The following is a 15,282-nucleotide window of genomic DNA, read 5'->3' on the forward strand; positions in this document are numbered from 1 at the left end:
CTTTCCTTGCATTATTATGACTACTATTGGCCTACAATAACATTAAAAAACAGAACCCATTAGACTGGTATTTTCTGGATGTTGAGTCCAAATTTAACACACATTTTAAGGACGCAAAACAAAAACTCAACAACAACATCGCAAATGTCACACTCTTTTTCGTAGATATTTTTTAAAATTTTAAATTTTGATATGATTTTTATTAAGTCACTGTCACTTTGCAAAGCTACTAATAAACATAATATATCATAATATAATTAATATAATATAATATAATATAATATAATATAATATAATATAATATAATATAATATAATATAATATAATATAATATAATATAATGTAATATAATATAATACAGAGGGGAAAATTCAAAGGGGAAAGCCAATTTTAATAATAAATAATTATAATTCATTTAATTTAATAATAATTTATGTCTAGAGGTCATGAATTGCTGGAACTATGATGATTGACACCTTGTTTACCATAGCAACATTATGTTGTCATGCACATTTAGCATTTGGTTTATTTCTATTCAGTAAAAGCAAGCAAAAACTTATTACGTTTGGCAAGTTAAGCAAAAGCACAGTTTACATGGTAAACGTTTACATTTGAAATGTTGCCATGTCCACTTACTTTAAGCAATATTTATTAAACATAAAGATGCTTAATAAATATTGCTTAAAATAGGTTATCATGTCCACCTATTTTAAGCTATATTTATTTAGCATCTTTAGGTTTAAACAAATCTGTTAATGGAGTAAAAACTAAAAAGTATGTTGTGATGCTTTGGCAAAACAAAGAGTTTGGATTTACTTGCTGCTTTGTTCTTATTTGCTGTTTTTTTAAAGGAAGGTTTGGCAACACCAAGTCAAGGGGACACACCTCATTCCCTGTGAATTCCTGCACCACGCATACAGTAGAGCAAGTAAACTCTGATACACATTTAAACATGTCATATATGTCATCGGCAGACTTAGAATTAAGAAATAGAACTTTTGAATATGTAATTACATTACTTAATTGTTGGTTGTCATCATGTGAAAGACTGAAATGTGTGTGAACAGTGTTAATAAGCGCTAAAAGGTAAACTGACAACCAAACTTAGCTGCAGTGTGTGTGTGTGTGTGTGTATCATAGTCGCCTGACTTTCATTTATTATAGATATGATGTAAACACCCAAACGAATGACAAAACAATGAAGTTTTTCAGAAAATCTGTTCCGACAGGCCTAAAATATTAATTATTAATATCACAGACTTCCAACAGTGATTCATTCAGGGTACAGCACTAGAAGATGGATTTATAGTGTACTCAATATTTAAATCTTGTTGATGTTTTTACACAAAAAGAAGGTTTAGGCTTTAAAATAAAATATAAATTGTTAATACTCTAAAAATATATTATATAAGATATAAAATATGATTTAAATCCACACTCACAACTGAGCAGATAATAGATTGTGTAAGGGCTGATTAATGTCAGATGTAGCACATACATGCTTGATATCAAAAATTTGCTTTGCCAATTGTGCTAAAAATAAAAGCTGTAATTAGATAAAGATAAAGGCAAGAACAAATGAATCATTCATCTGAATTATTTAGTAGCTGCATGCATCCAATAGTCATACCTGACGCTTTAAATATTACAATGTGAAGATGTGGCGCACTAGTTAATCTGTACCTTGAGACTAAATCCCATAAAGATTGATAAGGTGCATTCATGTCGAATTTCAATGTATAATCTGCTAAAGGAACCAAAATACACTGCTCAAAAAAACAAGGGAACACTTGGAGTTATTGTGCTGTTTAAGTGTTCCCTTTATTTTTGAGCAGTATATTTTCAACAACTGCTGATATTTAAAGGGACAGATCATGCAAAAAATGAAACATTACTAACTATTTACTCACATTCAAGTGGTTAAAAACCTTTATGAGTTTCTGTATTCTGTTGAACACAAAAGAAGATAATTTGAAGAATGTTCAAACCAGCAAAAATTGACTTTCATAGTAGGAAAAACAAATATGGAAGTCGGTGGTTACAGGTTTACAACTTTCTTCAAAATAACCTATTTAGTGTTCAGAAGAAGAAGAAAAAACATACATGTTTGTGACAAGTAAAGGGTGAGTAAATGATGACAGAATTGAACTATCCCTTTATCTCCAACACATCTTAAATGAAACGTCAGGATCAGCAGCATCTTATTTTAGACATTTTCTTAATTTTTTGTCTATTATAATTAGTTGCATAACACTTAGCCTACTGCTACACTTTAAAATAGATATACAAAAATTCATGCCTACAAATGTTTTCTGTCAACTAAGTTAATGCCAGGTTTATTTTAATATTTTTAGCCAGTTTTATTGATATAGGGGCCTAAGTTAAGTTGAAATGACTAGAAAGTTAATTTGATTCAACAAAATAAGCTGCAAGAATGTATGTATTTGTGTTAGAATAACGTGAAGGAATTAAGTTAACAATACTTTCTATAAATTTAAGTGAATTGAGCATAAATTAATTAGGTTGTATCAAAAAAACACCTGAAGAATTGTGTTATTTCGGTTCATTTTAAATAAATAGTTTGAACAAACAGCACACGTCATTTTTTTAAATGCAATAATGAGTTATATTAACACTCATTCATTTGGATAACGATGTACAGCAATAGGAAAATATCAAAAACTCACCACCTGTCTGACGTCGGTCTCGTCGACGCTGCTGAGGCTCACCGGCTGAACGTTCTGTAAGTAAACCGGCTGTACGACGCGCGGCGCCTGACGCACGTACACATAGGACTCGGCGGGCTGCTGCTGGACGGGCACCAGGTACCGAGCGCCCCCGTACATAAAGTTGCCCTCCACCTGACTGTTCATGTACTGGACTGGCTGATACTGAGCTCCCGAGAGATTCACCGTCCGGTAAGTCGTCGAACCTTCGCTTAACCCGACGGGAGACGTCAGGACGGTCTGCTTGCTCGGCTCCGCGACGGTCACGGTCCTCAGGGTGGTCACGCTTTGGCCGTACGGAAGAGTCATTTCTGCGAGTTGTATGAAGTTTGAACGAGAAATAACATTCAGTTGTTGTTGTGAAGTTCGCGAAGCCCCGGTGCGCCGCTGCCCGACTACTCCTGACGTCTCTCCGGTAAAGTTGTATAAATGAGGAGAGGCGTGTTTTCTCAATCTCTCCTCCCTCAGATCAAATTTCTCACAGTGGAGGTGACGAAGAGCTATTGTTTCTACCCACCTGTCAAAGTTTTCAAACATTACTGAAATAAAATAGAAAGAATTCTTCCAGATTATTGCATAACACATTTTTTACATAATGCATTCAAAACCTGCATACTAGCATTATTTTAATATGTTTAACTAAAACCATAATGCGATCAAGCATACCGTCAACATTTAAAGTGGATCATCACCTTGCTTTCATCATTGTCCAAAGCTATTATACAACATCCATTATTGTCCTATGACAATTTTGAAAAACATGGAAAAAAAACAAAACAAAAACAGGAATAACTTCTAATGTTGACAGCAGACTTTTAATATATTTTATTAATTATACTTAGAAATACATTTTATGTATTTTATTAAATTTATTAGAAATAAACTTTTGTTCTTAAATTCTCAACACAAACACAATACGAAGCAATATTTTAGGTGTTTGTGTTTTTATCCATTATAGATCAACATAATTTGTGGTTGAATTGAGAATTATTTTCTTGGCCTATAAGCTACTATAATATTTTCTTTTTTTTAAAATAAAATTAGGGTTTTTTTTAAATAAACTTTATTTATGTTTTACCACAATTATGTATATAATCATTCAAATGTTTTAGTTGTTAATTTGTATATTTTATATACAACTGAGCAATTCCAGCATGATGGATGTGATATATTTGCAGTAAAAACTTAAATTCACAGAGGATGTAGCCTTAACATTAACATCGTATTAAACGTAACACCTGTTTTGTTAAAAAAATCTGAAGAATATCAATGAATGTAAACATTTTATATTTTAAATGAAAGAAATAAACCTGCATTATGGATACGGCCAAAAAGAAGTGTTTACTGTAACAAACTCGGTAGAAATTCTGTGAATTACACTGCTCAATGTTAAAGAAATAACACTAATCAGAAGGATGAGTATATAAGCGCTCTAAAAAAATGATTTTTTTCAATTTAAAATGTACTAATTTTTGCATTGTGAAGTAAAATTATGGATGTGACAAATTAATGTTTTCAAAGGTCAATGTGTCAATATTTTCAAACTATTTTACCAGAGACATTTGAGTAATTTTAAAGTAGTCAAATTTAGGCCAACAAAAACATCAATGTTTTTTTTTTAACTTAATTTTTATATATTTTTTATACTTTATATTTTCATGGCAATGTTGACAATTTGCATGGAATTCCTCAAATGTGTTTGTGTTATTAAATATTTATTTACTACTTTTTATTTTAGCTTTTTCCTTAAAACACCTTCCATCCCCATAGTTATTGCACCTCCATTGCTAAACCTATAATATAAACATTATAAAACTTCTCAAACTGGAAGGAGGGTCGCAGCTCTGCACAGTAGAGTGCTCCAACCGTAATCAAACACATATGATCCAACAAGTCAAGGTGTTCCAGACTACTAGAGACTATTGTGAGTTGGAGGTGGTTGGTGCTGAAGTATGCAGAGCTGCAACCCTCCAGAAATTGAGTTTGAGACCATTGGCTTAAACCCATATGACGTTGCTATTTAATTATTTGAACATTTGTTAACTTCTGTGCTTCAAAAAGACTAATGACATGAACAACAACCAGGATTCAGTGAACATTGTATTTATTGTCAGGGTGCAGTTATATCAGACAAAGAGAAATAAGTCAAACCAACCACAAAAAAAAAAAAACAGGCATTCGTAATACAATTCATTGTCTATTCAAGCAACAGATCATAAATAATGTCCGTGTTTCCCAGAGACACTTAACCAAAGAGTGGATCACAATTAAATTTGGCAATGGCAAGCAAATGTGGCTATTGCTGCATTCTAAATTGGAAAAGAATGATAAAAAAACAAGTCAAAATAGTGTTAGGGGATGAATGTTACTACATTATATACTGTAGTATTTGATTTTGGCATTTCCAAACTGTGTTAGTGCGTATTATTATACACCTTAAATGTCATTCCGCTTATTTCCATCATCTCATTTATCAAATAAATAGCTGAGATGGGGCAATAAACTATCATCTTCCTCAATGTATGAAACATTCTGCATTTAAATTAACAACAAATCCAAAGTACCTCTATAAAAGAAATCAAACAATAACAGCATAAATAAAATATTCCCTAAATAAATAAAAAAAATATGATTTGTGGGCTAAATCAAAGTAAAAACACTGGCATATGGGGGTTAATGTGGTTCTTGGTCTTTGCTACATGTAATGAAATAAGCATTTTCAGAAGAATATAGCATGCACCATGCTGAATTCACCAATCTAGCGAAAGCCAAAGTCTGAGAAAGATCTGGAAGGAAGTGCATCAAACAGGTAAACCCCTTAGAATGACCCATCAGTTACATACAGTACATTAAACCTTTTAAACATGTCCCCTTTCAGTCATAATAACTTAATCAAGAATGTTTGCTTAAAGATTTACAGTACAATTGAATTTGCTTAGGAGCATGTTAAAAGAACAACAGAGCAAAGTAAAATCATAGCAGAATGTTTGGCTTGCACACCGAGAGAAATGAAACAATCAGGCAAAGGCATACATATAAAAGCAGGAAGTGGTAAGGCTTGAAATATGTTGACGACATACAGTGATAAATATGTAACAGTACTTTCCCCGATCATAACATTAATAATAATTATAATAATGTGTCACTTTTAAAAACTCAGCATTAACAGTGCAGCTCTGGTTCAATACATGTACACTTTGGCAAAGAGGCAAGCACCCAAAATACTATACCGAACCCCTTTTTCCACAAAATCCGATTTAAAACGAAAAAACAAAACAAAAAAAACTATATGCTATTATTTTATTCTATCATACAGAAGCAGTATTTACACACAGCTGCCAAAATATTTGACATTTTACATGTGCTTCTCAGAACACACGCACACACGCGCACGCGCACACACACACACACAATAAATGCATGGCAATAAAGACCTTGCTGCAACAAAAAGCAAGAAAAAAAGTCAAATAAAACAGTACAGATCTTGTGCAATAATCACAAATGCTTTAAATGCAGTGCATGTTCAAGCAAATGAAGATTAAAAAAAAAAAAACTCCTGACCCAGATCTTAAAGGGTTAGTTCACCCAAAAATGAAATGAATGTTATTGATTACGCGCCAGTCCAGGGAAACATTCACGCTCATCTTCACAACACAAATTAGGATATTTTAGATTAAATCTTAGAGCTTCACTGAATCTCATCCTGCGTTGACAGCAAGATTCCTGACTTGATCAGAGTCCTGAAAAAAAAAAAGCATCCTCAAAACAGACGATATGCCTACAGTTGGACTATTCTCAAGCTATATGAGAATACTTGTGTGCACATAAAACAAAAATTATGAAGACTTTATTCAAGGGTTTCTTCTTCTCAGTGTCAGTATAGTGTGCACGTTCATGTCGCATGCCTCATGCTGAAACTGCGAAAAAGAAAATGTTGACTAAAGACCTTATTTTTGTTTCATGTGCAAATAAAAAATATTCTAATAGCTTAATAATATTACAAAAAAACCATTGAAGGCAAACAGACTGTTTTGAGAATGCATTTTTTTGTCGTCGTACTTTTCTGAACAACTCAGGACACAACTCATGTTGCTGTCTATGGAGGATGAGGGAGCTCTCAAATTTCATCAAAAACACTTTAATGTGTTTTCCAAAGACAGTCTCTGAGGTTTGGAAAGACATTAGGGTGAATAATTAATAATTTAAATTTTTAGGTGAAATAAATCTTTAAACATAATACAGGCCTTATAATACACTGAAACATCCGCAGCCAGAAATTTCTTTTTCTGACTGATAAAGATTTAAAGGGATTAAGTTCATTCTTAATTTCTTTTACTCAGTTCACCAAAGGTGTGTGGGTGACACTTTTTCTTCAGGGGAACATTATTTAAGATTCTTAGCTGAAACTGTAGTCATTGGTGAATCATATAATGCAAGTCAATACATACATCACTGAGTAAAAAAAACAGAGGTAAATCAACATTAATAACCATGGCTCCTGACAAAATTAATGAGGACTTCCAAAACAAATTGATTGATCTGTGCAATAAACTGAATATTATTTACAACACTCAGTCTTAGCAAAATCAAGGGTTAGTTTACAAAAAAAATTTCAAAAAATAATGCAATAATTCACTTGATCCAAACCAGGTTGACTTTCAATCTTCTGTTGAAGCCACTGTCTTCTACAGTATTTGTTTTTACTACTACAGATGACAATTTAATATATTATTCTTTGTGCTCAACAGAAGACTAATTCATAAAAGATTAGAATCACTTAAGGAAATGTTCATGCCCAAATAGATATTCTGTCGTTTTTTACTCGTCTCACTCGTCACTCGTTCCAAACTAGTTTGAGTTTCTTTGTTCTGTTGAACACAAAGAATGTTGGAAACCTCCAACTATTGACTTACATAGCAGAAAAAAACCTACTATGTTTGAGTCTGGTGAGCGAACATCTTAGTGCAATGAGGTTTAATAAACGTTGGGATTCTACAAATAAGTACCATTTTGGTGATCAATACAATGCACATATCATCCCTCTCTATAGTAAACATACAGAGTTCACATACCTGTATACATCTTTACATGACAGAAATCTGGCACTATTTAAAGTCATGAATGAGCTCAGCTCTTTTTGCTGAGGCTGTAGATAAAAGGTTATATTGTTGTAAATAGTGTCCAGTTTCCTCCCAACTATTTTAACTTCATAAGGCCTGCATTTGCTTGTTTGGGGGGGTTTGGGATTCAATAAGTACTAGTAGTCATTGACTTTCAATATATGAATCACCATCACAATCAAATCTACTAAAGAAAGGAAGTCACCTACAACTTGAACTAGCCGAAGGTCAGTACATTTGCAACAAACCTTTCATTCATTTTTGGTTGAACTATTCATTTCAACGACACTGAAATTTGCTTTTGTTTTATGATGAATAAGAGCCACTGAACTCAAAGTTCCAGGATATGAAGGTCACATCACTATATTACCTTTGGTAATAATTTTGGCTGTATTAAACTTTGTAACATTGATGATTCCCATCATATCAACAGTTTACATATACAGTAAAACAACATTCCTCATGTGTCTATATGCGAAAAGTCTGATTTGGAGTCTGCCGACCTCAAATATTCCTCAGGGCTCTGATGTAAAACATCTGCTTGCATGGAGGTAAACCCCAAAGTATTGCTTTATATCCCAACCTAATGGACGTGTCTTCAGTAACTTTGACAACTGTGCTATTAAGCCAGACTCTCAAGCCAGTGTGGAGAAAACTATGCCTGGTGGTTTTCCAGTTTAAGCTAAAGCCCTTTACCTCAAATATTCACCAGTGCGGCTCCTAGCTGACCAAGCACATATTAAAACACCACTGGGCCTGTAAAAAAGCTGACGGAAGCGATACGGTAGCTGCCAGGAGTCAAAAATAAAGCATTTAGGTGCAAAAAGGAGAGCGTTTAAATAGGTCAAGTATGTACAACACAAATGAGAACAGAATAAAACAAGTTCTTAAATAAACATACTCGTAGATGAAGGGATGGTGAATGCTGAGAGACAGAAGCCCCATACACACACAAACAAGCACACAAACACACACGTTTCAGAGATGTTGTAGATTCGGCTACAATGGAAGCTTCTTCAGCTGCTCGAAGGTCATGAAGAACTGCAACGTCAGTCAAGGATCACAGAAAGATCAGAACACACTGTATTCACTTAATTAATCCATCACATACATGTTAGTAGTGTACACACACATGCACACAGATATTTTCTGTTCATTACACAATGTGAATTATGTTTTGCCTGGAGCAAAGTTTAGTGTTTCGTGCACTGCTTTTCAGCAAAGGTGCTCGTCAATCATGTTGATCTGGGTTATGAATGTGACTTTACCATCTGTGTAGTGAATGTGTTGAACTGCACGCAAAAAAATAAACATACAATAGTCATTGTTTTCTGAGGCACATATATGGACTGAATATTTTTGGTAGACCAAATTATAAAGGGTGAGTCACAAGAAACTGCAAACTGGCATGCAGTTCTAAATGCATTTGTGTGTGTATGGATGCAAACACTAGGGTTTCTGCAGGTTTCACCAAGTTAAATTTAAGACGTTAAGACGTTTTTAAGACCATTATGAAAACAATTTAAGACTCACACAGAGTTTAACATTAATTATTTTTCAAATAGCCCAGACGGGGGGAAAAATATTTTCCTTATTTATTAATATAATCATATTATTAATCATTAAATAACTATTAATTTAATATTTTTTTATATATTTTAGATTTTTAAATAAAATATTTCATATTTTAACTATTGTGTAAAAACGAGCAAGCTCTACTTGTATGCATACTTTTCTTTCTAACATAAACTTTCTTTAAAATAAAATAAAAAAATGGACAAATGTTTCAAACGTTTTAAAAGTATAATAAATGAAATCTATGCACAGCAATCTGTCCAGGTCGGTGTCCTCAGCAGTAAATGCATGGAGCCCTTTTAAACAAATGTTATTGTATAGAAAGTAATTGGTAAATAGCTCAAAATAACATTTTTTAATAAAAAGTTTAAAGTTATTGAGATAGATTGTTTGTGCTTATATGGCTGTTGGCCAAATTGGGTAGTGATACATGAACAAAGGAAAATTAGGACCCGTTTAAAAAGATTTAAGACCTACAACAAGACCTATTTCAGTAAATTTAAGACTTTTTGAGGCCTAAAATTTTTATTTTTGAGATAAAACATTTTAAGACTCCAAGACCATGCAGACACCATGGGTGTGGTATAGTCTATATCATTCCATCCAAAAGGAAATTGAAACTATGACTGGAGATAACTTGTAAACAAAGTAGTGGATGTTAAAAAGATGAATTATGTTTCTGACTTTCATAATTCTAGACAGCTCTAATTAGGGCTGAACAATATTTCATTTGAGCATTGATATCGCAGTATGTGTATCCACAAGTCACATTGCAGGATTTTATTAATATTAATAAATCATTAATAAATACTATTTAACTATATTGTAAAAAAAAAAAAATTATACATAAATAAATGTTATTTTATGTTTGATTGTTCAATTTCAGTTTTTCAATTCTGTTGACTCCCAAGAAAACCATGAAGCACTATTTTTTTTTTACTTTTATTTTTGCTCTATTGCTTGTAACTTATTATATTTCATGCAGTTGCACCACATAGAAAAAGGCTTGATCGCCTCAGTCGATCTAATAATGAACTCTTTCCAAATAAAACTGTTCAAATCCTCTATTTGCAGCCCAATAAAAGCAATGTCAGATTTTTCAATATCGTGCAGCCCTAGCTCCAATGTACAGAGAGCTTTACTGTTGAAAAGTAAAAAATGATAATATAAAATTGAAATAAACATACTTTTGTTTTATTTTAAATACTATTGAGAAAATAAAACCTCTATATTCCACACAATGGACAAATTATTTGGACACTTAAAGCATCAGAATGATTTCTAGAAGATGATTAGTACTGCAGACTTGAGTAATACATTCAGTTTTGCCATCGCAGGTTTAAAAAAATAAATAAAAGTGAATTTAAACTCATAATATTGTGGTTTTAGTGTATTCTAGATTAAATAAATGCAAAAATAATATACTAACCTAGTGCAGTAAAGAAAGCATCTCAGCTTGGGTGAAAATGGCTATGGGTCAGAGTGTCAGACCTAGATTGCAATGTGCTGACCTCTAGTGTTCGAGCCATGTAAACAACACAAATGCATTAGTTCACCCAAAAATGAAAATCCTTTTATTATTGCATTTTTATTTACTCACCCATATGCCGTTCCAAACCCCCAAAATACCTTAGTTCATCTTTAGAACAAAAAAGAAGATATTTTAAATGAAATCTGAGATCAGAAAAGCAACTAAAAACATTGTCAAAACCATGTAACTTCCATGTTTCCATGTAACTTCAGTGGTTCAACTGTAACCATACAAAGCTCAAAGAACAATTTTGTGCAAGTCATTTATGCAAGTTTTTTGGCACACAAGTGTTCTCAGAGCTTTGTATGGTTAAAGTTGAACCACTAGAATACTTCAACAACTTTTACCATTCTTTTTTGAGTTTGAACATCTCAGGACCATTGCTCTCTAAAATATCTTAATTCCATTTCTGAAGATCTTACGGGTTTGGAGCAATGTAAAGGGGAGTAATAACAGAATTTTGTTTTTGGGAAAACTAACTGTATAAGACATGAGACAAATCAGACACATTTACATTACAATTATTCATTCATTTTTTTCGGCTTAGTCCCTTTATTAATCAGGGGTCACCACAGTGGAATGAACTGCCAATTTATCCAGCATATGTTTTACACAGTGGATGCTCATCCAACCGCAAGCCGGTACTAGGAAACACCCATACACTCTTGCATTCACACACATACACTACAGCCAATTTAGCTTATTCAATTCACCTATACCACATGTCTTTGGACTGTGGGGGAAACCGGAGCCTCAGGAGAATGCCCATGCCAACACGGGAAGAACATGCAAACTTGAATCAGCATCCTTCTTGCTGTGAGGCGAAATTGCTACCCACTGCGCCACAGTGTCACCACATTGCAATTAGAAAAAAAACAACACAAAAACACTCTTTCCACAACAATCATGTTAGCATTTAAAGGTCCCATGGCATGCTTTAAAATATGCATTTTTATTCGATGTTTGAAGTAATTTCAACCGAAACATGATGAGAGGGTGTGACAGTGTAGCTCCTTCCCCTTAAAAAAAAACAATAGTGTTTTTGTTTTAATCATCGCACTTACAGTGAGAGTGACTGAGCTCAAATGCCTCAAATGAAAAGCAAACGAGAAGCGTCTTGATGGGGGCGGGGCATGTCAGATACTAGAGAGCATTTGATTGGTTATGATTTGATGAAAAACTGTAGTATGAGGTTATGTAAATAAAACCTTTGATTTATTTAGGTGAAAGTGAAACTACAAAATTGACATGTTGATATCAGTTTTATATCTAATAAACGCAAACTTTCTCACTGTTTTAGAGCACACAAGCTTCTAGATCTTTAAATCTTTAAAACCTAATTGCACTGACACCATCATCTAAAAAGCTTTACCAAAAAGAAATGTGCTTATTCCATACTGAACAGACAAACGCACCCACTTCAATACAGTCCATTTTAAGATTATGACCTTTTTATATATTCAGTCATGATTCATACAAGCATGTATTACCATCGTCTGTGTTATCAAGAGTTTATTGATTATCTGTTGCTTGTGTATTAACCTATGCGGTAAAACTTGAATTAGAATTGTTTTACTAATACAGATAAACAAGATGTTGATACTTGTGCAGCATATTAGCATTGTAAGATGCTTGTAACATTTTCATCAACATCCAATCAGAATGCTCATTGAAGACAAAAGGCGTGTTCCAATCCACCTTTAGACATGCACAAGCTAACTTTCCTTTCCTTGTTCCCTTGAGAAATCCCTAACAGCCAAAAGTGTCTTCCACTTTATCAAGTGAACGAGGGAAGTTTACATGGACCCTCGATAACTAGATTTTGACCGTGGGAGTAAATCTTACTAGTCCCGCGTTGGAACCCCTTTTGCCTTCAGAATTGCCTTAATCGTTCGTGGCATAGATTCAAAAATGTACTGGTAATATCCCTTAGACATTTTGGTCCACTGGAAGTAGCCATCAGAAGATGAGTACACTGTGGTCATAAAGGGATGAACATGGTCAGCAACAAAACTTGGGTAGGCTGTGGCGTAGACACAATGCTCAATTGGTACTAATGGGCCAAAAGTGTGCCAAGAAAATATCCCCCACACCATAACACCACCACCACCACCCTGAACCGTTGATGCAAGGCAGGATGGATACATGATTTCATGTTGTTGATGCCAAATTCTGACCCTACCATCTGAATGTTGCAGCAGAAATAGAGACTCATCAGACCAGGCAACATTTTTCCAATCTTCTATAGTCCACTTCTAGTATGCTTGCGTGAATTGTGGCCTCAGTTTCCTGTTCTTAGGAAGTGGTCCCCGGTGTGGTCTTCTGCTGCTGTAGCCCATGCCCCTAAAGGCTCGACATGTTGTGCGTTCAGAGATGCTCTTCTGCATACCTTAGATGTAATGAGTGTTTAAGTTACTGTTGCCTTTCTATCAGCTCGAACCAGTCTGGCCATTCTACTCTGACCTCTAGCATCAACGAGGCATTTGCGCCCACAGAACTGAAGCTCACTGGATATTTTCTCTTTTTCAGACCATTCTTTGTAAACCCTAGAGATGGTGGTGCGTGAAAGTCCCAGTAGATCAGCAGTTTCTGAAATACTCAGACTAGCCCATCTGGCACCAACAATCATGCCATGTTCAAAGTCACTAAAATCACCTTTCTTCCCCATTCTGATGCTCTATTTGAACTGCAGCAGTACATCTTAACCATGTTGACATGCCTAAATGCATTGAATTACTGCCATGTGATCGGCTGATTAGAAATTTGCATTAACAAGCAGTTAGACATGTACTAACTAATGAAGTGGCCAGTGAGTGTCCAAGAATGCAATGCGATTGTGACATCACAACAGTGTAGATGTCATCAAGTGCTCAAGGGTTTACGGCAGGGGTCACCAACCCTGGTCCTGAAAAGCAACATTCCTGCAGAATTTAGCTCCAACCCTGATCAAACACGTCAATAATTTTCCTGTGATAGTTAACTCTCATTGGTTATCTCAGCTTCCCAATCTCCGTCCCCTATAAAAGAGACTGCCCTTAAGATAACACAAACTCCTTGCAACCATGTGTTACAAGAGAAGATGCTGAACAAACATTTCTCCCCAATCACACCCTAGGCTTGTGACCTTATCTTTTCATTTATCCAAGATTTTTGTAAAACTTCAGCATCTACTTCAGCAAAGATCAACAGGAGCCTCATCAAACACTCTCCTTCAAACAGACAGGACGTGACATCGCATCTTCAGTTTCGCAATCAGTCTAAGACTCGCACTACAAGCACACCGAGCCAAAGCCCAGCTGAACCACACTCTGGCACACCTCTTTCAACCAGGCCAGGGCTGGCTAACTGAACCACACCTGAGTGCAATTCTGACCACTCTCAGGCCGTACTCACACTAGGTACAGTTGCCTCGAACCGGGCCAAAGCACGCTTGTCCCCCCTCCCGTCTCCCCCGACGGCCCGCGCTCACACCATATCGGGCCTCGGCACGCTTACGTCATCGCTGCTGCTCTGTTCAGTGAAGCGCTCTCTATGCCAAGCCTTTTTAGCATTTAAATCTTTGTTCTGACTCCATAAATATATCTCTAATTATATTTTGACTAGTCATAATTATAATTCCACTACTCAGAATGACAATTAGAGATATCTGCAATTACAATTGTACTAGTACGAAATCAGATTGGAGATATCTGCAAATATATTATGAATAGTCATATTCCTCCATTGACTTCCATTGAAAAATATTTGCAGATATCTCTAAATGAGTTTTGATTAGTCACAATTGTAATTAGAGATATCTCTAACTGAGTTTTTACTAGTCATAATACATTTGGAGATGTCTTTAATTCGTCATATTTAGAGATATTTACAAATATATTTGAAGATATCTCTAATTAATTTACTAATAGTCGAATTACAGTTGTAGATATCTTGAATTGGATTTTTGACTAGTCAAAATTTATTTGGAGATATCTCTAATTACAATTGTGACTAGTCAAAACTCATTTAGAGATATCTGCAAATATTTTTCAATGGAAGTCAATGGAGGAATATGACTAGTCAGTCATAATATATTTGCAGATATCTCCAATCTGACTAGTCAAATTATAATTATGACTGGTCAAAATATAATTAGAGATATCTCTAAATATATTTATGGATAGTCAGAACAAGGTTTAAATGCTAAAACGGCTTGCCATACACTCTCACCCAGTAGCACAGTGGAGATTTCTCTAGTTATATCGTTTCAGTCGTTTGTTACGCAGTGATATGCAGTCAAATATTTCGCCAAACAGTCCTTAGGGATGCGGTGACACGCAGTCAGATATTT

General features: G+C 34.5%; 2 protein-coding genes and 1 long non-coding RNA gene across 17 annotated transcripts in view; all 3 read right to left on the reverse strand.

Moving 5' to 3' along the window:
* pof1b (POF1B actin binding protein) overlaps positions 1 to 3,130 on the reverse strand; it is a 67,066-nt gene extending 63,936 nt beyond the window's left edge. For 9 of the 14 annotated variants that reach the window (XR_015520533.1, XR_015520532.1, XR_015520531.1 and 6 more), the window contains exon 1: positions 2,688 to 3,130. Coding sequence is in view for 5 of the 14 variants with exons in the window: in XM_087301773.1 (XP_087157899.1) it covers positions 2,688 to 3,035 (348 nt within the window). In the remaining 9 variants the exon portion in view is untranslated. The remainder of the gene's footprint in view (positions 1 to 2,687) is intronic. The other 5 variants (XR_015520539.1, XR_015520537.1, XR_015520538.1 and 2 more) reach the window with 1 other exon arrangement.
* LOC147838945 (uncharacterized) overlaps positions 1 to 15,282 on the reverse strand; it is a 1,276,407-nt gene that overhangs the window by 475,859 nt on the left and 785,266 nt on the right. The gene's annotated exons all lie outside the window — the stretch shown is intronic.
* The window catches only part of slc25a14 (solute carrier family 25 member 14), a 33,677-nt gene continuing 23,208 nt past the window's right edge, over positions 4,814 to 15,282 (reverse strand). Inside the window, exon 8 of one of the 2 annotated variants that reach the window (XM_087299352.1) lies at positions 4,814 to 8,887. In XM_087299352.1, coding sequence (XP_087155478.1) covers positions 8,846 to 8,887 — 42 coding nt within the window. In that variant the 3' untranslated portion in view covers positions 4,814 to 8,845. 2 annotated transcript variants of the gene reach the window in all.

This window comes from Danio rerio, chromosome 21, assembly GCF_052040795.2.
Source record: "Danio rerio strain M-AB ecotype USA chromosome 21, GRCz13ab, whole genome shotgun sequence".
NCBI classification, from domain to species: Eukaryota; Metazoa; Chordata; class Actinopteri; order Cypriniformes; family Danionidae; genus Danio; species Danio rerio.